The following is a 23,608-nucleotide window of genomic DNA, read 5'->3' as shown; positions in this document are numbered from 1 at the left end:
TTTATTATACTCGCATAATAGAAAAGAAGTGAAGATTCTCCATCTAAGCCCATATTTATTTCTGAAATTCCCTTAGGAAAAATAGCATAGATGATTTGTCTTTATATAAACAGAGATTTCCTAATAACTTAGTTGTTAAGTATGTATATTGGTGATAGAGTTAATTCTAAATTGGAGAAATTAAAATTCATATTGAATTACCTTGACTGAGTTAAATCCCAAAATGGTCCCTGAGATTGGCGTTTTGCACTAAAATTGTCCCTGAGATTTCAATTGCACTAATTACGTCTCTGAGATTGAAAAAAATGTACCATATTAGTTCCTGACCTATTTTTCATTAACGACATGATGACATGACATGATGATATGGATTATAAGTGACACGTGGCATGCTGATGTGGATGGTTGTGCCACGTGTCACAGTGTTATTTAACCGCGTGTCCAGTTGTGCCACGTGTCACAACAATATTCGTCCACGTGTCATCCATTATGCCATCGTTGTATATGCACCAAATTAGTCTCTCACTTTGCATTAAGTGACTCATTTTAGTCCCTAAAATTGAATGTCATGCACCAAACTAGTCCCTTCATCGATTTTTTCTAATTTTTTTCAAATTTAAAATTTTAATATCTTGGATACACTAATTTCAATTCTATTTTTTCATATATCATTTAAATACAAGTGCTTTTATAAAAAATTTTAAGATTTTAGTTTTAATTATATATTTTTTTTAATAATTTAACATTGGTAAATTTTGTAATATATAAGTATGTTTTTATAAAAAAATAATTATATAATTGATTAGACACATTTTGTTTCATAAAAAAACATGTGTTTTTAACAAGAAATTAATAATTAAAATAAACATTTTTTTCTTATGAAATACACGTTTTCGTTATGTATAAATGAGCTAGATTGAAGGAACTTCAAGCACTCTCACTACCACTTTTGACCTCTGCAGTCTAGACGAAAGAGGTCAGAGATGGTAATGAGAGAAACTTAAAATGCCTTCACGTCAACTCCAAGATGGCGGCTATTAGAGGTATCCGCAAGAAAAAAATATTTTATAAAAGTACTGAAAAAGGTCGGAGATGGTAGTGAAGGTGTTTGAAAAGCCTTCACGTCAACTCCAAGTCGGCGATTAGGGTATTCGCAAGAGAAAAAATATTTTATAAAAACACTTTTATTTGAAGAACATGTGAAAAAATAGAATTGAAATTAATGCATTCAAAAATATTGAAAATTTTGAATTTATAGAAAAAATTGGTGAAGGGACTAATTTGGTGCACGACATTCAATTTCAGGGACTAAAATGAGTCACTTAATGCAAAGTGAAGGACTAATTTGGTGCATATACAACGATGGCATAATGGATGACACGTGGACGAATATTGTTGCGACACGTGGCACAATCGGACACGTGGCCAAATAATATTGTGACATGTGGCACAACCATCCACGTCAGCATGCCACGTGTCACTGGTCACCATATCATCATACCATTACATGTGGCCAAGTCATGAAGTGACACGTGTTAATTACAGCCCACGTCATCATGCCATGTAATCACGTCGTTAATGGAAAATAGGTCAGGGACTAATATGGTGCATTTTTTTCAATCTCAAAAACGTAATTGGTGCAATTGTAATCTCAAGGACAATTTTAGTGCAAAACGCCAATCTCAATGACTATTTTGAGGTTTAACTCACCTTGACTTTCAAAAACTTGAGTTATATGATATGCTTTTAGTCAATTTTAATATATAATAATAGAAATTTCAGTACATATTGTTAGCAAGACCCTTGCTAGATTAACATCTTAAGAGACAATAATTGGCGTTGACTCAAGTCTCAAGGTTCTGGAAAATTATCAGCCACCAATAATTGTTCAACCACCATGCTATATTCTCTTCCATTGCATTCTGGTGTGTTTTTCTTTTGCAGTCCTTTCTCTGATCTTATCCTTTTGATTTTTGTCTCAAATTGTATTCCATGTACTTACCATAATCATAATAGATGGAAGATGAAAATCCTAATGGCCTTGCAATGAAGATTAAAGCAATGTTAGAGAAGGTAGAGCCTCTCTTTACAGATAAATGCTGCATCTACAGGGTGCCCCATGAGATCCGCAGCTCAAATGTAGATGCATACACTCCTAGAGCTGTTTCCATTGGTCCTTTTCACCATGGAGATCAAAAGTTGCTAAAGATGGAGGACCAGAAAAGAATATATTGCAGATAATTCATTGTAAGATCCGAGACGAAGAGCTTGGAAAGTTTTGAGTTGCGTGCAAGAGCTCGAGCCACAGGTTCGTGCTTGTTACTCAGATGACATCAAGCTAAGTAAAGAAGAACATGTTATGGTGATACTGGTAGATTGTTGCTTCATATTGGAGCTTTTACTCAGGTTCTTTTCTGAGGAGAGTAAGGAAGATGATTCTGTTACGGTTTCTCTATTATCGTTACTGCTAGGACAAAATTGAGTGTAGAAGATAAGTGTAGAAGGAAAGAACAGAATAACTGAACAGAGGAAGGAATTACCGATGTGATAATTACCCCACTGACAGAATAATATTATAGATTTAAATGAAAGAAAAACAAGAATAATTGACTTTCGAGAGGTCAATTCTCTCCCTCTAGATTTTCACTCCACTTATTTCCTGCCTACTAGCTTTTCCAGCCTACTTATTTATAATATCTAATCCTATAATTACTGTCCTAAAGATGTGGAGTTTCAGAATTTAAAATTCAGTTTGTTACTTTTTCTCCTCTCCTTTTATAAGTATATTTAAAAGGAGTTAAATCCCTATTATCTCTCTGGTTTGTTGCAATACACCCCCATGAAAAGCCACCTTGTCCTCAAGGTGGAAGGAGGGAAATGTTGTTTGTAATGTTGCTGCTGACTCCCAAGTATTCTCGAAATCTGGCAGTTCTTTCCATTTGATAAGGACCTCAAGATCTCCCTGATTGTTGTAGCGCTGTCAATGGCTTGTTCAGGTTCGACCAGCAATTCCCCTTCTTTCAGTGAGTGCTTCGGGTAATGGTTGAGGATGTAAGGAAGGTCCAACACTTTTCTTCAACTGGGAAATATGAAAAACAGGGTGTATTCTTGCGGTGTCAGGTAATTTCAGTTTGTAGGCCACTGCTCCAATCCTTTCTAGCACCTCAAAAGGACCATAAAACCTTGCACCTAACTTCTGATTTGATCTGGCTGCCAAAGATTTCATCCTATATGGCTGAAGTTTGAGATACACAAAGTCTCCTACTTCAAAAGATACATCACGTCTTTTCTTGTCTGCACTTTGTCTCATTCTGTTCTGAGCCCTATTAAGCTGAAATTGGATTTCATCTAGCATCTGATTTCATTCCTCCAATAAGACCCTTACTTCCTCTACTGAAGATTCCATCCCTCCTCGTAATAAAGCTGGAGGTTCCCTGTCATATAAAGCTCGAAAAGGTGTCATCCGAATAGAGCCATGGTATGAGGTATTATACCAATACTCCGCCCAAGAAAGCCAAGCTGGCCATTGTTTAGGTTTAGCACCAGTTAAGCATCGCAGGTAGGTTTTCAAGCATTTATTCACCGCCTCAGTTTGGCTGTCGGTCTGTGGGTGATAGGCCGAGGACATCTTCAAGGTAGTACCGGCCTGTTTAAAAACTTCAGTCCAGAAAGCACTCATGAATATTTTGTCTCGATCGGAGACAATTGACGATGGAAAACCATGGAGGCGTACCACTTCCTTAATGAACAAAACAGCAACATCCTTTGCCGTAAAAGGGATGTGAAAGTGGGAAGAAATGAGCATATTTCTTCATGCGATCCACCACCACAAATATCGTATCCATCCCATTGGCTTTGGGTAATCACCCTATGAAATCCATTGAGATGTCAGCCCATACATTGGAAGGAATCGGCAGCGGTTGTAGGAGACCAGCAGGTTGCAAGGTAGAATGCTTGTTCTGCTGACAAATTTCACAACCTTTAATAAAGTTCATCACTGCTGCCTTCATACCCTCCCAGTAAAGGATAGCAGAAATCCTCTTGTAAGTTTTAAAGAAGCCCGAATGGTCTCCCAGCTTGGAGCTATGAAATTCCATCAGAATTTTTGGAATCCATTTAGAGGTTTTTGCAAGCGCTAACCTCCCTTTATATTTGAGTTTTCCATTCATTAATGCAAAATCGGGTGTAGTTTCTTCCCCCACCAACAACTTCTGCATAATCCCATTTAATTTCTCATCAGCCAATACTTCAGCCTCCATATCATCCCATTCTGCTGCCATGGAAAAAGACAGGGAGGAGAAATGAAATTTCCTAGAAAGGGCATCAGCCACCCTGTTTTCTGTCCCTGCCTTATATTTAATGTCAAAATTGTATTCCAGTAGCTTGGATAACCATTTCTGCTGGCCTTCTTCTGCTACACGCTGATCTATAAAAACTTCAAGGACTGCTGATCAGTAAAAACTGTGAACTGCTGTCCCATGAGATAGTGTTTCCACTTTTGAATAGCTAGAACAATTGCCATCAACTCTCTTTCGTAGACAGATTTTTGCCGGGCTGTTTCCGAGAGTTTTTGGCTCATAAAAGCAATTGGCCGACCCTCCTGCATCAAGACAGCACCCACTCCCTTTCCGGATGCATCGGTTTCCAGCTGGAAAGGTTTAGAAAAGCATGGAATGGTTAAAACCGGAATTGAAACCATAGCTGTTTTGAGCTTTTGAAAAGCAGATTCAACATCCTTACCCCAATTAAAAGAGTCCTTTTTGAGAAGTTGGGTGAGAGGAGCAGCAATAGTACCATACCCCTTTACAAAGCGTCGATAATATCTGGTTAAGCCCAAGAAACCCCTCAAGCTGCGAATATCTTTTGGTGGAGGCCAGTCAAGCATATCTCTGAGTTTCTTAGGATCAGCCGCCACCCCTTCAGCAGAAATAACGTGGCCAAGGTACTCAATACTCGTTGCTTCAAAATAGCACTTCTTTTTATTTACCAATAAAGTGTGCTGTCTCAGTACCTCAAAAATATTCTGCAAATGACCTCTGTGGCTAATGAGATCCTTGCTATAAATAAGGATGTCATCGAAGAAAACTAGAGCAAATTTTCTGAGGAACGGACGAAGTACAGTGTTCATGAGAGCTTGAAAAGTAGATGGAGTGTTTGTGAGGCCAAAAGGCATTACAAGGAATTCGTAATGGCCATCATGGGTGCGAAAAGCTGTCTTATGAATATCCTCCTCCTTCATTCGAATTTGTTGATATTCGGATTTGAGATCCAATTTGGAAAACACTGTTGCACCCTCGAGCTCATCCAATAGCTCCTCTATAATAAGAATAGGAAATTTTTCCGGCACCGTGATCTTATTGAGGGCCCTATAGTCGACGCAAAACCTCCACCCACCATCCTTTTTCTTTACCAGAATTACCGCGCTCGAGAAGGACTTGTGCTGGGCCGAATAATCCCAATCTGCAGCATTTCATCAATTATTTTTTCCATTTCTGCCTTCTGATAATGTGGATATCTGTAAGGTCTAATGTTTGGGATCTCTGCACTGTCTTTTAGTACTATAGCATGATCGTGTGTTCTTTGTGGAGGAAGACCATATGGGGACTGAAAGACATCCTCAAATTGCTGCAAAATTGCCAAAGTTGCTGACGAAACAGATAGTTGGGCTTCTGTAGAATCGGCAATGAACACAGGGGTTACGAGAAAGCCCTCTTCATTATTTCTAAGGGCATTTAAAGTCACTTTTGCACTAGCTCGAGTTCTTCTTAAAGAGGGATCACCATGTAAAGTCACTTTCTTCCCATTCAACATCTAGCTTAAGGATAAGGCGTTATAATCCCCTTCAAATTTGCCCAAACTAGCAATCCACCCCGCACCCAAAACGACTTCAGAATGTCCCAATTCCATCACCAAAAAATCCTCCACAATAGAAATTCCTTGTACCAATAGTTCCACTTTTCACAGCCACCTAACCCATGCTCTATTGCTCCATTTCCAACCTCAATTCGGAAAGGAGGCAGGTGTACCAATGGCAAACACAGTATGGAGACAAGAGAAGATGAAATAAAATTTGCCTCAACCCCTGGATCAACCAACACGACCACCTCAATACCGTTTATAGTAGCTCGTACTTTCAAAGTTTGGTGTGATGTAAGTCCCAATAACTTAGAGAAGAGAGACGAAGAGAAAGACTGTTAATGGTTACTACAGGTTCGTCCGAGGCCAAATCTTCGCAACAATCCTCGGGTTGTTCATCCTCCTCCCCCAGGAGAATGAGTTGTTGATGTCTGAACTTGCATGCGTGGCCAGGATTCCACTTGTCCCCGCATCGAAAATAGAGACCTTTGTGCTGTCTCTCACTCCATTCCTCATTTGAAATCCATCGTGATGAAGGCTTTGTGATATTAGTGGTGGAAGGGGCCGGGGAAGTATTGGATTCCGTTTTACTATGTGGGATGAATGTGGGCTGTTTAGTTATTGAAGGAGATTGTGAAGTGGGCTAAGCCCAATTATTGGATCTGGCACCGCTCCAGCCCAAACGGTTAGTATTTTCATTTCGTCTTCCTCCTGGGTGCGTTCCTTCTGCACGCCACGCTTCATTCCTTGACTCTAACATCATGGCTCTATCCATCAGCGCCTGGAGGTTTTCAAACTCGGCAACTTTCATCTCCGCTTTGATCGAGGGTTTGAGTCCTTCATGGAACATGCACAACAAGGTATCTCCCCCCAAATGTCTATGTGCCCTAGCCGCTATCTCAGAGTCTCTCCGATACTCCATAACCGACCCATGCTGTCTCACCTGCAATAATGGTGCAAGAGGATTCGCATCTGCACCAGGCTCAAATCGTTTGAGCAAATCTTGTTTAAAACGAATCCATGAAGGGAAGGTGGATTGAGACTCCCACCATTCAAACCATGTTAAAGCTTCCCCATGAAGTGCAAGCACCGCGTACTCGAGTTTCTCTTCCACCTGAATCTTTGATATGCGAAAATAACGATCCATTCGAACCAACCATCCGTTCGCATCCGAGCCATCAAACGAAGGAATGTCCACTCTGCGATTGAGATCACCCCTGTTTGGAGGTGGATCTCGCTGACGCCCGCCACCCGGATCGTTGATGCACGAGTTCCCACTGCTCGAATCCTGTTGTGGGATTCGCATTACTAATTCATCCATCCTTTGCATCATCGTTTCCATTATTCTGTTTTGTTCAGATCGAAACTCATTCAACTGTTTCTCCAGACTCTCAACCCGATCCTCCATCGCACCTCCGCTGCGTGTGGAAACCATTCACAGGAAGAAGCCCAGATCGAACTTCTGATACCAATTGTTACGATTTCTCTATTATCCTTACTGCTAGGACAGAATTGAGTGTAGAAGATAAGGGTAGAAGGAAAGAACAGAATAACTGAACAGAGGAAGGAATTACCAATGTGATAATTACCCCACTGACAGAATAATATTATAGATTTAAATGAAAGAAAAACAAGAATAATTGACTTTCGAGAGGTCAATTCTCTCCCTCTAGATTTTCACTCCACTTATTTCCTGCTTACTAGCTTTTCCAGCCTACTTATTTATAATATCTAATCCTATAACTACTGTTCTAAAGATGTGGAGTTTCAGAATTTAAAATTCAGTTTGCTACTTTTTCTCCTCTCCTTTTATAAGTATATTTAAAAGGAGTTAAATCCCTATTATCTCTCTGGTTTGTTGCAGATTCTATTTCATTATTCCCATGGTTAGATGAATACTTAAGATGGGATTTGTTGTTACTTGAGAATCAAATTCCTTTCTTTGTTTTTAACAATCTATATGATCTTGCTTTCTCTACTTTAAATGGTGGAACTGGCCACCCTTCATTACTAAAGCTCATTCTTGGTTATTTTTTTGGTCCTTCTGATGATACTGATTGGGATAGTGGCAGTATAGAACATTTTACAGATCTGTTAAGAACCTTTCACTTGAAACAATCTATAAGTCCACTTTCAAGGAAGAAGGAAACTCTGCCTTTCCTTAAAAGTGCAATCCAGTTACATGAAGCAGGAGTGAAGTTTAAGGTAATAAACAAAAGGAGTCTATGCTTACTTGACTTGAAATTTTCAGGCCGCACTCTTGAAATTCCACAGATTGAATTAGAGGATAAAACTGAAATTTGGTTGAGGAATATGGTGGCTTTGGAACAATGCTACTATCCTGATGAGTCCTACATCACTGATTACACTGCAGTCCTTGATTACCTTATTAACACAGAGAAAGATGTTGATTTCTTGGTTAACAAGGGGATAATCATCAATTGGTTAGGTGATAGCAATGCTGTGGCTAAATTGTTCAACGGTCTTGGGAAGAACATTATCCATGAAACTTTTAATGCCGAGTATCTTCGTATCTGTAAAGACTTGAATGATTTCTGTGAACATCCTTGTCTCAGAAAAGTAGCAACTTTGAGGCGCGATTACTGCAACACTCCATGGAAGACGGTGGCTTCTGTTGCTGGAATTGCTCTTCTTATATTAACTGTCATTCAGACAGTATGTTCTATCATCCAAGTAGTTCAAGGTTTCTCCAAGTAATATTTGCTATAACATCTTTTTGTATTTTAATTTCATTGCATATGATATGGCTGCACATTGTACTTTGTATTCTCATTGTTGTTGTTGTTGTTTTTGTTATTCAAATAAACATGTTCTATCAACATGATTAAATATTTATATGACATAACAGTTAACATGAGTTAAAAGCATATAAAATTCTTAATAATAAATGATTAATTACATTTAGATGTATGATAAAAAGAACTGGTAAAAGTGAATAACAAGAAGTACAAATCAACATGCCATAACTTAGCTAATAAGTAATACACTAGCTATATTCATTAAGATCTCAAGAATTTTATTATCTAAATAGAAAAATTTTCCTCCAAGGACTGACTTTGGAAACAACCCCAGCCTCTGAACCATAACCAATTGCAAAACCATCCAACTTAGACTCTGTGAGGACAATCTCATTCTAATGACTGCAGCTTTATCCTCCACAATCTTGAGTTTCTCTCTTAGCTTAGAAGCTTCTTCGTTCCAATACTTCTCTTCCTCACGCAATGCTTCGATCCTTGCAAGATCGGCCGAAGATAGGACTCGTTCCATAGCAGGACTCAACCATTCCAAATCGAACTTCATGAGCTTTGCCTGCTCCCAATACATCTGCAGTTCTTGTTTATGGTTTATCCAATCTCTAATCCTAACATTATGCAACAGAAACAACAACCTTCCTAAGCTATCAAAAGCACTCTGCCTTAACATTTCAGAGTGTTTTCTCTGGCTTTCTATCAGATTTGGATTCTTGGTGCATGCTTCTTTGAGCAGTGGAAGGAATGATTTGTCAACCTGACACAATCCATACAAATCCACCATCTTCCCTGATGGCCTAGGAATTGTAGAGGAGTAGGACTGCGCGACTTGGAGCTCCGAACTTCTTGAAGAAGAAGTTTCTGGATACTCAGTTGCACCATACAACCGACAAAGAAGTCGATGTAATTTCTCTTGCCATTGAAAATGTTCCTCATTATAAAGTGCATTCATATACTCACTGATATTGTCTCTGTTGGTAGGATTCTCTTTAAAGATTATCTTCCTAGCAGCATAACGGACCAAGTCATGCATTAGCACATGGTCTTTACTTGTAATGGAAGGCATCAACAAGCTAGAGTCCTTGAGGCTAGTGATGGCTGCAGTCACATCAGTTTTGCTGCACAACCTTAGTCTAATTGCATGTTGGAACAGATCATCAATGAGAATTTCATGATCTGCTGGATACATACCACATATTAAGAATGTGATTTTAGCTTCTTTGCTTGCAAGTATAATATTATAGATCACCACTATTATCTGGATTATAAAATTAGTACTATCATCTTCCCAATTCAAACCCTTCCTTCTTGAACTCATTAAATCTTTTAAGACTTGTTTCCACAGGTCAACAGTTCTTGCTCTTAGAGCTGATCCCAATATTGAAATGGCAAGTGGTAATCCTTCACAATGTGCTGAAACTTCCTTTGCTATAGCAAGTAAGTCCGGCTCGAACCGATCATCATGGATGCCTGCGCGCCTCTTGAACAAATCCCAATTTTCTTCCAAAGTTAAAAGAAATAGATGAAAGCTGCGTTGACATCCCATCAAATATGCAACTTGTTGACTTCTCGTAGTTAAGAGGACTTTACAGTGATTGTTCAAAATCCCAATCTTTTGCAGATCAAGCTTATGCCATAAATCATCCAAAATTATGAGTACATGTTCTTCATTTCTTAATCTAAGTGATAGTTGTCTCTGTCTGTCAGCTAGATCGGATTCCTCTCACAATAGAAGTCCTAACCCGGCAGCTATGTCACCTTGAATCCTCTTGACATTTTCAGCTGTTGTCACATGAACAGGTAGAACAAGGTCAAACATGTTCATCTCCTTTACTGTTTTACCTATATGCATGGCTAAGGTTGTCTTTCCTACTCCACCCATGCCATACAATGCCACACAGGAGATGCTATCATCTTGTAAGGCTTCCAAGATTCCATTGAAAGTGCTTTCTCTTGATTCAAAGTCCAACTGCATAAAAGAACCGCCTTCAGTTCCATCAACTTGAACTCTGTTCTTTACTTGTTCTCGTAATTGCTCAACTTTTGTCTCCAGTTTCCTCCTAAGATGTTCTGGTTTCCTCGTCAGAACATGTCCCTGATGACCCATTAGAAAGCTCACAAACACAGATATGGCAGCAAGTGCAAGGTGATGATGTATTACTCCAAAATTTCCCCCTTTCTGTAGGTATAAACAATTGTTTTCTTATCATATATAACAACAACAAATCATTTGATTCAGATAGCTGACTACACCTACATATATATGCTACTGGTCTTAAGAAAAAGTTTTGCAAGGTATATATGAATTCATGAAACCATACCTCAATTTGCTTTCCCAAGTTACTCAGAAGTCTTCAAGGACTCTTGTGTTGATCTCTTCTTGTGGTTGATCACCAGAAACAGAATATGGCAATACTGATTGATTGATAAAGAAAAAAGTTACAAGAGATTCATCTCAGGTACTTGAAAAATGAAATCACCACTATGATAGGTGAAAGTGAAACGCGTCTTTCATAATCTGGTTATTGAAGACCCTGGCAAAGTCAATTTTAGACTAAGAATTTTAGTCCATAAACTTTTTTAAAAAAAAAAATAGTTGTTTTGATACAAATAAAAAATTTCAGACATAAAATTAAAATAAAATAAAGTTTTAGAATAATTCTAAAATTTTTGGCAAACTTAAAGAATAAAAAATATATTTTATCCAAAATTGTATGTAATGTAAAATATAACTCATATTTCATTTTATTTGATATTCATAAATATTTTTAATTTTGTCAACTTTTATTTTCAATATTTTTTTTATAAAATTCTAAATAAATGAAATGTAGAAAAAAAATGCACAGCCAACCAAAAATATCTTAAAAATTTGCAAATCTCAGCGCTAATTAAGAGAAACAGAATATTGTTTATATATGTTATAATTTTGATCTTGTACGAAAGTTAAAAGTCGTTGAAGAAATTTTTGGCTATTCATGTAAGAAATAATAAAATGGATGAAGATAATAAGAGTATTGTTGATTATATACATAAGTAGATCATAATAATAATACGGAAAATTATTATTGTTATTATTTTAATATAGATGTTAATTACCATTAACCATTACTTCATAATTAAAATGTTCAATGATTTGTAGTAAATTCAATTAATTAAGGTTATTAATTAATAAAATATTTTTCTATAAAAAATTAAATATAATACAAAAGATTTTTTTAATGAATGCCACCTATTTAAAATGAGTAACATGATCCAGAACTTTTTATTTTTAATATTGGAGTGGTAGTGATGTTTTTTTTAAATGTGAATTGTTGGGGTGTTATACTCAAATGTAGAATCGTTTAACTAAAGAAGTAGAAATTGGACCGCCCGATTTACTAAAGGTACAGAAATCGGACCGTCCGATTTCTAGAGGTACACAAATCGGACCGTCCGATTTGTAGAGGTACAGAAATCAGACCGTCCGATTTGTGATAGGTACACAAATCGGACGGTTGGATTTGTGTTAAAAAAATTAAAAAATTTGAAGTACAAAAATCGGAAGGTCCAATTTGTATACTTCTCACAGTTTTAAAAAACACAAAAAATTACAATATTAAAGGATATCACTACTTCTACTTCCATAACAAAAAAAATAGCCACATGATCCAATGGTAAGATTTTTTTTTTGTAATTGTCACCTATTCAAAATAGTTGACATGACACAATAAAAAATGCTAAAAATTTAACAATATATTTTATCCCATACTTTTAAATATTGATGATTAACTAACGACTTAAAATAATAAATTCTGATGAATTCCTAATATTTTTCATAAAAGATAATTATATGGCATAAATTTATCTCACAATAATTTAGTATTAACTTTTTTTATATAATAAAAATAGATAAATAATTTTATTTGAACATAATTATTATAGTATTTTATATTAAATAATCATTGCTTGCTTTCCAGGATGGTGATAAAAGAGTATATACATCTGAATTGCACTTAGACTTGGGAGATGTTGAGTCCTGTGTTTCAGGGCCAAAGAGGTAAATATATTTGTATACTTGTAGAAAGGCAGATTGGCATGCATGTCTTGGAAACAAAGTTGGATTCAAGGTGGTTAGAGCTTTCATATGACTTTGGTATTCTTTCTTTGGCTACTTGTCATTGATGGTGAAATTCTAATTCCTAATATCGACCACACCGGTATACTAAACTACAGTCTTCTCTTTATTGCCTTCATCTCCAGCAGCAAATCTGTCCACCGAGTTAAACAAGTAAATATCAAAGCTTAATCAATGGATAGGGTGAAACAAGTTTAAAGAGAAGCGCATACTCACATATTGTATTTGTAATGAGAACCAACTCTAAGATAACCCTTGGATTCAATCTTGGCAGAAAAAGTTCGAAGTTGGAGCCTGACTCTGGCATAAGAAACAAACGGAAATTTTTCCTCTTCCTGTTCATCAGGTTCCGTGAATATATAAATCAAACTTTCTTTGCTATTGTGTTGGCAACAAAAATATTTGATACCCGCACATCCTCCTCCTCCTCCTCCTCCAAACCATCCACGGCCACTTTTGCCACAACCTGCTTCTCAGACAAGTCATAAATAAACCACGTTGGAGCGAAGTCTACAATCAGAAGATAATGGCTACATCCCAAACGAACTAATTTTCTAGGACAAAATTCAGGAACTGGCGGAAAATTACACTCAACTTCTTCCCATCTGTTAGCCTTGACGTCATATGACATGAGCAACTGATGATTATCATCAAAAGAATACAATACAATGAGGGTCTTCTTGCGACTCTTGGTGCTGTCCGTCCCCCCACAGAAAGTACGAGCTAGGGAACGAGTGATCTGAGAAGAGAGCACTACGGGGCACTTCCCTTTTTTCCCACAGACCTGATTTTAGGCTATAGATCTCAACCCAAATTCCAATTCCATGCTCACCCCCAAACATGCACAATTTGCCATCGTATGGGACTACTAAGGGACTTAATTCGGAGCAGAACATGGTTCCACATAGACTCCAAACCCAAGTAGAATCCTCATACTTAAGGCACCACAGCTTTGAGTAGCGCCAATCGTCACCCACGTTCGGATGTGTTAAAAGACTATGAACATCACCAGCAAAGTAAAAGCAGCGACCAACAGAACAAAATCCTTGAAAATTTGGTAACACACCGTTGTAGATCAATAGATCATCTCTAAGAGGCCATTGGGCAGGTATATGACATACTTCTTCAGGTTCAACAGTGCCATTCTTCATATAGTTGTCCTCAGGGATAGTTAACATCCTGTAACTGGTGGTACTAGAGAAGCTCACATAAGGCTCGGTTTGCTTTGTTACAAAATCGTCATTATCCACCAACATATATAAACGCTGTGTCATGGATAGCTTTAGATCAGAAGAACCAACATCCTGGAATTAGGAAAACAATTAACTATTAAATAGAGAGCTCTGCAGTGTGATGATAATAATAAATAGAAACGGCATAGTTATATAAGGATAAGAGGATGCAGAAACGGACCTCAGGTTCAGATTCCCCGCATATTCCCAAAACAGCACCTTGCAAAACCGCAACAACACTTCCCCACCAGCTGTCAAAATCCGCATTCCATTCAGCAGTGTGCCCCAAATCCCTAATTTCATTGGCCGCCTTAGCCATCAAATTCTTCCCACCTTCATTAACCTCTCTGCCCACCACAAAGGCACTGAAACTGCAACCATTCACAACAAACGCTCCAACCTTAAAGGCGTTCGCTTTTTCCTCGATCCAATCGACGAAGAACTCTGCTCCGTAAGATAGGTCGTGACTGAGGAAGAAATTTCGTGAGGGAAATAGGGGAGATAGGTTCCAAACTTCGGAAGTTGAAGCAACGAGGAGGACGAGGTTCTCGTTGGGTAGGGCTTCGGGCTCGTAATTCCGGGCATCTACGAGGTCTAAAACGACGCCTTTCGACTCTAACAAATCGCAGAGGCACGTCGCTAGGGCTTTTGAAGTTCCGATTTGGGAAACGAATAGTATCTTGCCACGTGGATCGCGTTTGGGTTGTTCGGGATTGCGTTTGGATTGTTGGCGATGGTGCGTTGTGAGGTTCTTTTCGTAGGGGCTGACGCACATGAGACGAGACTTGCAGATTAAGAACAAGGTTGTGGCAATGGTCGTGGCGGCGCTAACGGTGGAGAAGAGTGCGGGCGCCGACATATCTGCGGGTATGATTGGCATGTTGCTTTCAGTTTTAGGTTTTAGGTCACCAAACAATATCTTCGCCATGCCATGCATGACATTATATACAAAGTTTCTTAACAAAATGCTCCTTTTTCATGCTGGTTTGTTACTAAATGCTTTCCCCTTTTCTTTGTTTTTTTAATATTTAATTTTACATATTTTTATTTAATTATTTTTATTTTTAAATAATTATTCATTTAATAATTGTGAAAATAATTTCTCTGGCTTTCTATCAGATTTGGATTCTTGGTGCATGCTTCTTTGAGCAGTGGAAGGAATGATTTGTCAACCTGACAAAATCCATACAAATCCACCATCTTCCCTGATGGCCTAGGAATTGTAAAGGAGTAGGACTGTGCGACTTGGAGCTCCCTACTTGTTGAAGAAGAAGATTCTGGATACATATACTCACTGATATTGTCCCTGTTGGTAGGTTTCTCTTTAAAGATTATCTTCCTAGCAGCATAACGGACCAAATCATGCATTAGCACATGTTCTTTACTTGTAATGGAAGGCATCAACAAGCTAGAGTCCTTGAGGCTAGTGATGGTTGCAATCACATCAGTTTTTCTGCACAACATTAGTCTAATTACATGTTGGAACAGATCTTCAATGAGAATTTCATGATGTTCTGGATACGTACCACATATTAAGAATGTGATTTTAGCTTCTTTGCTTGCAAGTATAATATTATAGATCACCACTATTATCTGGATTATAAAATTAGTACTATCATCTTCCCAATTCAAACCCTTCCTTCTTGAACTCATTAAATCTTTTAAGACTTGTTTCCACAGGTCAACAGTTCTTGCTCTTAGAGCTGACCCCAATATTGAAATGGCAAGTGGTAATCCTTCACAATGTGCTGAAACTTCCTTTGCTATAGCAAGTGAGTCTGGCTCGAACCGATCATCATGGATGCCTGCGCGCCTCTTGAACAAAGCCCAATTTTCTTCTGAAGTTAAAAGAAATAGATGAAAGCTGCGTTGACATCCCATCAAATATGCAACTTGTGGATTTCTCGTAGTTAAGAGGACTTTACAGTGATTGTTTAAAATCCCAATCTTTTGCAGATCAAGCTTATCCCATAAATCATCCAAAATTATGAGTACATGTTCTTCATTTCTTAATCTAAGTGATAGTTGTCTCTGTCTTTCAGCTAGATCGGATTCCTCTCCCAATCGAAGTCCTAAACCGGCAGCTATGTCACCTTGAATCCTCTTGACATTTTCAGCTGTTGTCACATGAACAAATAGAACAAGGTCAAACATGTTCATCTCCTTTACTCTTTTACCTACATTCATTGCTAAGGTTGTCTTTCCTACTCCACCCATGCCGTACAATGCCACACAGGAGATGCTATCATCTTTTAAGGCTTCCAAGATTCCATTGAAAGTGATTTGTCTTGATTCAAAGTCAAACTGCATAAAAGAACCGCCTTCAGTTCCATCAACATGAACCGTGTTCTTTACTTGTTCTTGTACTTGCTCAACTTTTGTCTCCAGTTTCCTCCTAAGATGTTCTGGTTTCGTCGTCAGAACATGACCCTGATGACCCATTATAAAGCTCACAAACACAGATATGGCAGCAAGTGCAAGGTGATGATGTATTACTCCAAATTTTCCCCCTTTCTGTAGGTATAAACAATTGTTTCTTATCATATATAACAACAACAAATCATTTGATTCAGATAGCTGACTACACCTACATATATGCTACCCTCAATTTGCTTTCCCAAGTTACTCAGAAGTCTTCAAGGACTCTTGTGTTGATCTCTTCTTGTGGTTGATCACCAGAAACAGAATATGGCAATACTGATTGATTGATAAAGAACAAAGTTACAAGAGATTCATCTCAAGTACTTCAAAAATGAAATCACCACTATGATAGGTGAAAGTGAAACGCGTCTTTGATAATCTGGTTATTAAAGACCCCGGCAAAGTCAATTTTAGACTAAGAATTTTAGTCACTCAACTTTTTAAAAATTTAGTTATTTTGATACAAATAAAAAATTTCAAACACAAAATTAAAATAAAATAAAACTTAAAAATAATTCTAAAATTGTTGGCAAACTTAAGAAATAAAAAATATACTTTATCCAAAATTATATGTAATGTAAAATATAACCCATAATTCAATTTATTTGATATTCATAAATATTTTTAATTTTGTCAACTTTTATTTTTAATATTTTCTTTATAAAATTTTAAATAAATGAAATGTAGAAAAAAAGATGCACAGCCAACCAAAAATATCCTAAAAATGTGCAAATCTCATTGCTAATTAAAATAATAAATTCTGATCACATCCTAATATTTTTCATAAAAAATAATTATATGGCATAAATTTATCTCACAATAACTTAGTATTAACTTTTTTTATATAATAGAAATAGATAAATAATTTTATTTGAACATAATTATTATAGTATTTTATATTAAATAAGATATAAACTCTAATTAATAAATCTAGCAAAATCATTGCTTGCTTTCCAGGATGGTGATAGAAGAGTATATACATCTGAGTTGCATTTAGACTTGGGAGATGTTGAGTCCTGTGTTTCAGGGCCAAAGAGGTAAATACATAGTTTACAAAATATTTGTTACTTTACTTGTAGAGGCAGATTGGCATGCATGTCTTGGCAACAAAGTTGGATTCAAGGTGGCTAGAGCTTTCATATGACTTTGCTATCCATCACTTCTTTCTTTGGCTACTTGTCATTCATGCTCAAATTCTAATTCCTAATATCCACCACACCCCTATACTAAACTACACTCTTCTCTTTATTGCCTTCATCTCCAACAGCAAACCTGTACAGACTTAAAGAAGTAAATATCAAAGCTCAATCACTGGATAGAGTGAAACAAGTTTAAAGAGAAGCGCATACTCACATATCGTATTGTATATGAGGACCAACTCTAAGATAACCCTTGGATTCAATCTTGGCAGAAAAAGTTTGGAGTTGGAGCCTAACTCTGGCATAAGGAACAAGATGAGGAAGATCTGACCCTTCCTCTAGCTCCTCCTCTTGCACGAACTCGTGTTCTGTGAATATATAGATCAAACTTTCTTTGCTACTGTGGTGGCAACAAAAAATATTTGATACCCGCACATAGTCCTCCTCCAAACCATCCACGTGCACTATTGCCACAAGCTTCTTCTCAGACAAGTCATAAATATACCACGTTGGAACGGAGTCTACAATCAGAAGATAATGGCTACCTCCCAAACGAACTAATTTTCTAGGACAAAATCCAGGAACTGGCGGAAAATTGCACTCAACTTCTTCCCATCTGTTAGCCTTGACGTCATATGACATGAGCAACTGATGATTATCCTCAAAAGAATACAACACAATGAGGGTCTTCTTGCTACTCTTGGTGCGGTCCTCCCACAGAAAGTACGAGGTAGGCAGACCTAAGAAGAGAGCACTATCGGGCACTTCCCTTTTTTCCCATAGACCTGATTTGAGGCTATAGATCTCAACCCAATTTGCCATTCCACACGCACCCCCAAACGTGCACAATTTGTCATCGTATGGGACTACAAAGGGACTTAATCGGGAGCAGAACATGGTTCCACATAGACTCCAAACCCAAGTAGGATCCTCATACTTAAGGCACCACAGCTTTGAGTAGCGACGATCGTAATAACCCACGTTCGGATGTGTTATAAGACTACGCGCAATACCAGCAAAGTAAAAGCAGCCACCAACAGAACAAAATCCTTGAAAATCTGGTAACACACCGTTGTCGATCAATAGATCATCTCTAAGAGGCCATTGGGCAGGTATATGACATACTTGTTCAAGTTCAACAGTGCCATTCTTCATAAAGTTGTCGTCAGTGATAGTTAACATCCTGTACCTGCTGGTATCAGAGAATCTCCCATAAGGCTCGGTTTGCACACTTACAAGATTTCTCACAAACATATATAAACGCTGTGTCATGGATAGCTTTAGATCAGAAGAACCGACATCCTGGAATTAGGGAAACAATTAATTATTAAATAGAGAGCTCTGCAGTGTGATGATAATAAATAGAAACGCCATAGTTATATAAGGATAAGAGGATGCAGAAACAGACCTCAGGTTCAGATTCACCGCATATTCCCAAAACAGCACCTTGCAAAACCGCAACAACACTTCCCCACCAGCTGTCAAAATCCGCATTCCATTCAGCAGTGTGCCCCAAACCCCTAATCTCATTGGCGGCCTTAGCCATCAAATTCTTGCCACCTTCAGTAACCTCGCTGCCCACGACAAAGGCACTGAAACTGCAAGCATTCACAACAAACGCTCCAACCTTAAAGGCGTTCGCTTTTTTGTTGATCCAATCGACGAAGAACTCTGCTCCCCAAGGTAGGTCATGATTGGAGGAGAAATTCCGTGCGGGAGGTAGGTTCCAAACTTCCGAAGTTGAAGCAACGAGGACGACGAGGTTCTCCTTGGGTAGGGCTTCGGGCTCGTAATTCCGGGCATCTACGAAGTCCAAAACGACGCCTTTCGACTCTAACAAATCGCAGAGGCGCGTCGCTAGGGCTTTTGAAGTTCCGATTTGGGAAACGAATAGCATCTTGCCACGTGGATCGCGTTTGGATTGTTCGGGATTGCGTTTGGGTTGTTGGCGATGGTGTGTTGTGAGGTTCTTTTCGTGCATGAGACGAGACTTGCAGATTAAGAACAAGATCGTGGCAGTGGCCGTGGCGGCGCTAACGGTGGAGAAGAGTGCGGGCGCCGACATGATTGGCATGTTGCTTTCTGTTTTAGGTTTTAGGTCACCAAACACTATCTTCGCCATGCAATGCATGACATTATACAAAGTTTCTTAACAAAATACTCCTTTTTCACGCTGGTTTGTTACTAAATGCTTTTCCCTTTTCTTTGTTTTTCTAATATTTAATTTTACATTACTGATAGTATACATTATTTTATATGTTTATTTAATTATTTTTATTTTTAAATAATTATTCATTTAATAATTGTAAAAATTTTTTTTATTAATATTGAATACATATTGTGGTGCATAATTTTTATCCTTAAAATAATCCCTTTTTCTTTGCTTTAAGCTCTCTAATGAACTTTTAGAGGGTTGTGCATAAATTGTAAGACTTTATTCACAGCAAAGGTAATATTTGATCTAGTGATTATTGCATATTGGAAGCCTCCTGCTATAATGGGTCTATACAGCATTGACTTCTGAAATGCTTCACCATTATGCATTGAGAGTTTCAAGCTGGATGCCATTGGATAGGCATGGCTTTTACATCATGCATTTTCACTTTTGCAAGTAGCTTCTTGATATACTTAGTCTAGCAGAAGAGTATTTTATTATCGTTTCTCTTAATAGCTTCGATATCCAAGAAATAATTCATTTCTCCTAAGTCTTTTAGAGAAAAGATTGAGTTAAGCTGGCTGATTAGTGTGGTAATTTCAGAGTCCGAGTTTCCTGTGACTAAGATGTCATCGACATAGACAAGAATATAAGTTGCGGAGGATGCTGTAAATCTTGTGAAGAGAGACGTGTTTGAGATAGTGTTATGGAATCCAAAGCTATCGAGGATTGTCTTGAGCTTAGTGAACCACGCACGAGGCGCCTCCTTCAGCCCATATAGTGACCTTTGAAGTTTGCACACATGATGCAAATGGTTCGATGAGAGAAAGCATTCCAGTTGAGTCATATATACTATTTCTTCAAGATCCTCATTTAAAAGGCGTTGTTGAAGTCAAATTGTCTTATTTTCCATCCTTTTGCCAAAGCTAAAGTTAGCACGATTCGCACAGTAGGTAGCCTTACTACGGGACTAAAAACCTGGTCAAAATTCACGCCTTCCTTTTGGTGAAAATCCTTTGTCACTAGCCTAGCTTTGTACTTTTGAATGGTGCCGTTGGGATATCTCTTTATTCTAAAGATCCATTTGCAACCAATAATAGGGGCTGTATTAGGAGTTGGTTTGGAGACTAGCTGCCAAGTGTGGTTCCTCAAAAGAGCTTTATATTCCTCCTTCATAGCTCTTCTCCAATGGGGACAGTTGAGAGACTTTGCTACTGTCGGCGGTAGGGTCTCCGAGAGGACAATGGCACCCTCTTGCACTACTGCTGCATATGTTTTAGGTTTGAAAATGCCAGATTTACTTCTTGTTTGCATTGGATGCTGGTTCATTGACAAGGTTGCTGGGGCTAGCAGTACAGCTTCAATTCTTGGTGATTAATGAGCACCTGCATTAGGAGTGACATTGTTGGGATATGGATTAGCGACAACAATAGTATCATCAGCAAGAGCAGAATAATCAGACACAGATACAGGTATTGCAGGTAATGATGCATGCATGTCATTGGGAATATTAAAAGTATCATTTATAGAATGCAATGTATGAGGTGCATTAGGAAGGGTTGGGGATGTGGTGAGAGGAAGAGGTTGAATAGAGGGAAGAGGACTAAGATTGAAAGTGGGATTGGGGATTGGTTGTGGGATAATGTGGTGAGGTTGGGATCGAAATAGTTGTGGGTAAGAAAATTCAGATTCATTGAAGTACACATTTCTTTGTGGTCTGTGGCGTAACCAATAAATATTGATTTGTCAGATCTGTGATCAAACTTGTGTGCATTGTATGGTCTTAGCAAGGGGTAGCAAGTGAAGTCAAAGGGTTTTAAAAAATCATAGTCTGTTTATGAGATAGGTGGCAGTCATGGTTGAGTCTTCCCAGAATGTGAGAGGTAGGTTGGCTTGAGCTAGTAAGATGAGTGATATTTCAGTGATGTGTCTGTGCCTTCTTTCAACAGTACCATTCTATTGGTGGGTGTAGGGACAAGTAAGCATGTGTTGAATGTCATGATTGATCAGTAAGAAATTGGTTGAATGCCAGAGACATGTACTTTCCTCTATTGTCTGTATGTAATGCTTTAATTTTCAGTCCTGTTTTGAGTTCAATAGCTACTTTGTACTGTTGGAAGGCTTTAAAGGCCTGAGCTTTGGTGTTAAGCAGGTAAGTGGTAGTATGTTTGGTACATGCATCAATGAAACATATATAGTAACAAAAACCTGATCTACTATATACTGGTGCTGGCCCCAAACATAAAAAAATATTAATTCTAAAGGTGCATAAGATGTATAGGAATCAGGATATGGCAATTGGTGTATTTTGCTTATGCAGCAAGCATGATAAAATGAAGGTTCAAGACTGTTTTTATTTATTGCATCAGCCAGCTTCGGCACATTACATTGTTTCATTACAAGAGGAACTATTTTATCAGAGGGGTGGCCTAATTTTCTATGCCACTATTGAGTTATGTCACTAACTCTTTTACAAGTAATCTTTGCTGCTATAGGATCAGACTCCTTTGTTACAGACTTAAAAAGATCTTTGTTTTCTGATTTTTCTTTTTCTTTTTCATATAGGACATAAATTTTATTATAAAGGGAAATTTGGGGCTGTTAGTAGTTGAGCTTGAGCTGGCCATAGTGTGTGGTGTGACTTCAGCTGAGGTTGGTGAATTTGGCTCTGCAGCTTGTAACCTTGAAGACTTGGGACCTTGGTTAGGTGTATTTGGTTTTTCTTTGGGATCTTAGGTTGTGAATTTTGGTTTTTCAGATATATTGGTGATGTTACAAGTTGGTATAGAGGGTGGGGAATGTAAAGGCTTGGTGTTAGTGGCTCTTGGGATAACTTGGATTAGTGAATTTCGCTTTGCAGCAGGTAAGTTTAAAGACTTGGGACCTTGATCAGGTGTACTTGGTTTTTCTTTGGGATCATAGTGGTGGACGAAATTGTGATCCATATTCTTTGTAATTGTATGAAATCATTATTATGGCACCGGTTGAATTCACAACTCCGTTCAACTAACCAGCAAGTGTACTGGGTCGTCCAAGTAATAAACCTTACGTGAGTAAGGGTCGATCCCACAGAGATTGTTGGTATGAAGCAAGCTATGGTCACCTTGTAAATCTCAGTTAGGCAGATTAAATTTGTTTATGGTTTCGAAAATTAATAATAAAATAGAAATAATAAAAGGGATAGAATACTTATGCAGATTCATTGGTAGGAATTTCAGATAAGCGAATGGAGATACTGTATGGCTCAAGAACGCCTACTTTCCTATTGCTTCAACTCAATCCTTCTTACTCCTTTCCATGGCAAGCTGTGTATAGGGGTTCACCGTTCGACGATGGCTACTTTGTATCCTCTCTGGAAAATGGTCCTCTGCGCTGTCACTCGCATGGCTAATCGTCTGGAGGCATCACACTGGCCGAAGGCTACATCCCATCCTCGCCGTGAAAACTACGCTCACGCGCTCTGTCACAGCACGGCTAATCACTGGTTGGTTCCCGCTCCTGCTGGAATAGAATCCCTTGATTCTTTTGCGTCTGTCACTAACGCCCAGCACTTGCGAGTATGAAGCACGTCACAGTCATTCATTACCGGAATCCTACTCGGAATACCACAGACAAGGTTAGACTTTCCGGATTCCCAGGATCCTACTTGGAATACCACAGACAAGGTGAGACTTTTCAGATCCTCATGAATGCCGCCATCTATCTAGCTTATACCACGAAGATTCTGTTGGGGAATCTAAGAGATACACATTCAAGCTTTGTTGCATGTAGAACGTAAATGGTTGTCAATCACGCACGTTCATAAGTGAGAATGATAATGAGGGTAATTTGACTCGAGAATGATGATGAGCGTCACATAATCATCACATTCATCATGTTCTTGGGTGCGAATGAATATCTTAGAATAAGAATAAGAGAGA

The 23,608-nt window shown here is 38.1% G+C and overlaps 4 protein-coding genes and 1 long non-coding RNA gene across 7 annotated transcripts in view; 2 read left to right on the top strand and 3 right to left on the bottom strand.

The window, feature by feature from the left end:
* The first annotated feature begins 2,016 nt into the window (after nucleotides 1-2,016).
* Nucleotides 2,017-8,626, top strand: LOC107496413 (UPF0481 protein At3g47200-like). The gene is made up of 4 exons (XM_052251445.1): nucleotides 2,017-2,173; nucleotides 2,253-2,446; nucleotides 7,216-7,387; nucleotides 7,721-8,626. The coding sequence occupies exons 1-4, from the start codon at nucleotides 2,017-2,019 to the stop codon at nucleotides 8,572-8,574; spliced, it is 1,377 nt and encodes a 458-aa protein (XP_052107405.1). The 3' UTR covers nucleotides 8,575-8,626.
* Nucleotides 8,627-8,790: 164 nt separating this feature from the next.
* LOC110273842 (uncharacterized) lies at nucleotides 8,791-11,103 on the bottom strand. The gene is made up of 2 exons (XM_052252065.1): nucleotides 10,949-11,103; nucleotides 8,791-10,806 (listed from the first exon to the last, which is right to left on the bottom strand). The coding sequence occupies exon 2, from the start codon at nucleotides 10,171-10,173 to the stop codon at nucleotides 8,845-8,847; it is 1,329 nt and encodes a 442-aa protein (XP_052108025.1). The 5' UTR covers nucleotides 10,174-10,806; nucleotides 10,949-11,103; the 3' UTR covers nucleotides 8,791-8,844.
* Nucleotides 11,104-12,576: 1,473 nt separating this feature from the next.
* Nucleotides 12,577-23,608, bottom strand: part of LOC107496476 (uncharacterized) — a 66,021-nt gene continuing 54,989 nt past the window's right edge. Inside the window, exons 2-4 of one of the 3 annotated variants that reach the window (XM_052252063.1) lie at nucleotides 14,155-14,192; nucleotides 12,958-14,045; nucleotides 12,577-12,874 (exon numbers count right to left, since the gene is read on the bottom strand). In XM_052252063.1, the coding sequence (XP_052108023.1) occupies nucleotides 13,392-14,045; nucleotides 14,155-14,192 (692 nt within the window). In that variant the 3' untranslated portion in view covers nucleotides 12,577-12,874; nucleotides 12,958-13,391. Of the gene's footprint in view, nucleotides 12,875-12,957; nucleotides 14,046-14,154; nucleotides 14,999-23,608 lie in introns of those variants that run through there. The other 2 variants (XM_052252062.1, XM_052252064.1) reach the window with 2 other exon arrangements.
* LOC127740678 (uncharacterized) lies at nucleotides 14,703-16,751 on the top strand. The gene is made up of 3 exons (XR_008001459.1): nucleotides 14,703-14,840; nucleotides 15,093-15,285; nucleotides 15,654-16,751. It is a non-coding gene; the product is annotated as an uncharacterized LOC127740678 (long non-coding RNA).
* On the bottom strand, nucleotides 17,353-19,697 carry LOC107496472 (uncharacterized). Its single transcript, XM_052252061.1, has 3 exons — nucleotides 18,942-19,697; nucleotides 17,748-18,835; nucleotides 17,353-17,666 (listed from the first exon to the last, which is right to left on the bottom strand). Exons 1-3 carry the CDS (start codon nucleotides 19,662-19,664, stop codon nucleotides 17,621-17,623), a joined length of 1,857 nt encoding a protein of 618 aa, XP_052108021.1. The 5' UTR covers nucleotides 19,665-19,697; the 3' UTR covers nucleotides 17,353-17,620.

Source organism: Arachis duranensis, chromosome 7 (assembly GCF_000817695.3).
Source record: "Arachis duranensis cultivar V14167 chromosome 7, aradu.V14167.gnm2.J7QH, whole genome shotgun sequence".
Classification (NCBI taxonomy): Eukaryota; Viridiplantae; Streptophyta; class Magnoliopsida; order Fabales; family Fabaceae; genus Arachis; species Arachis duranensis.
This window is presented reverse-complemented; position numbering and strand designations above follow the sequence as displayed.

Excerpts from the sequence above, each read along its gene's own strand:
- LOC110273842 (XM_052252065.1), bottom strand. The coding sequence starts at position 10,173 with ATGGGATGTCAACGCAGCTTTCATCTATTTCTTTTAACTTTGGAAGAA.
- LOC107496472 (XM_052252061.1), bottom strand. The coding sequence starts at position 19,664 with ATGCATTGCATGGCGAAGATAGTGTTTGGTGACCTAAAACCTAAAACA. Across the intron at positions 18,836-18,941 it reads GCGGTGAATCTGAACCTGAG|GATGTCGGTTCTTCTGATCT; the intron begins GTCTGTTTCTGC and ends CCCTAATTCCAG. Across the intron at positions 17,667-17,747 it reads CCTCATATACAATACGATAT|GTTTGCTGTTGGAGATGAAG; the intron begins GTGAGTATGCGC and ends AAGTCTGTACAG.
- LOC107496413 (XM_052251445.1), top strand. The coding sequence starts at position 2,017 with ATGGAAGATGAAAATCCTAATGGCCTTGCAATGAAGATTAAAGCAATG. Across the intron at positions 2,174-2,252 it reads TCCTAGAGCTGTTTCCATTG|ATCCGAGACGAAGAGCTTGG; the intron begins GTCCTTTTCACC and ends ATTCATTGTAAG. Across the intron at positions 7,388-7,720 it reads ATTGAGTGTAGAAGATAAGG|ATTCTATTTCATTATTCCCA; the intron begins GTAGAAGGAAAG and ends GGTTTGTTGCAG.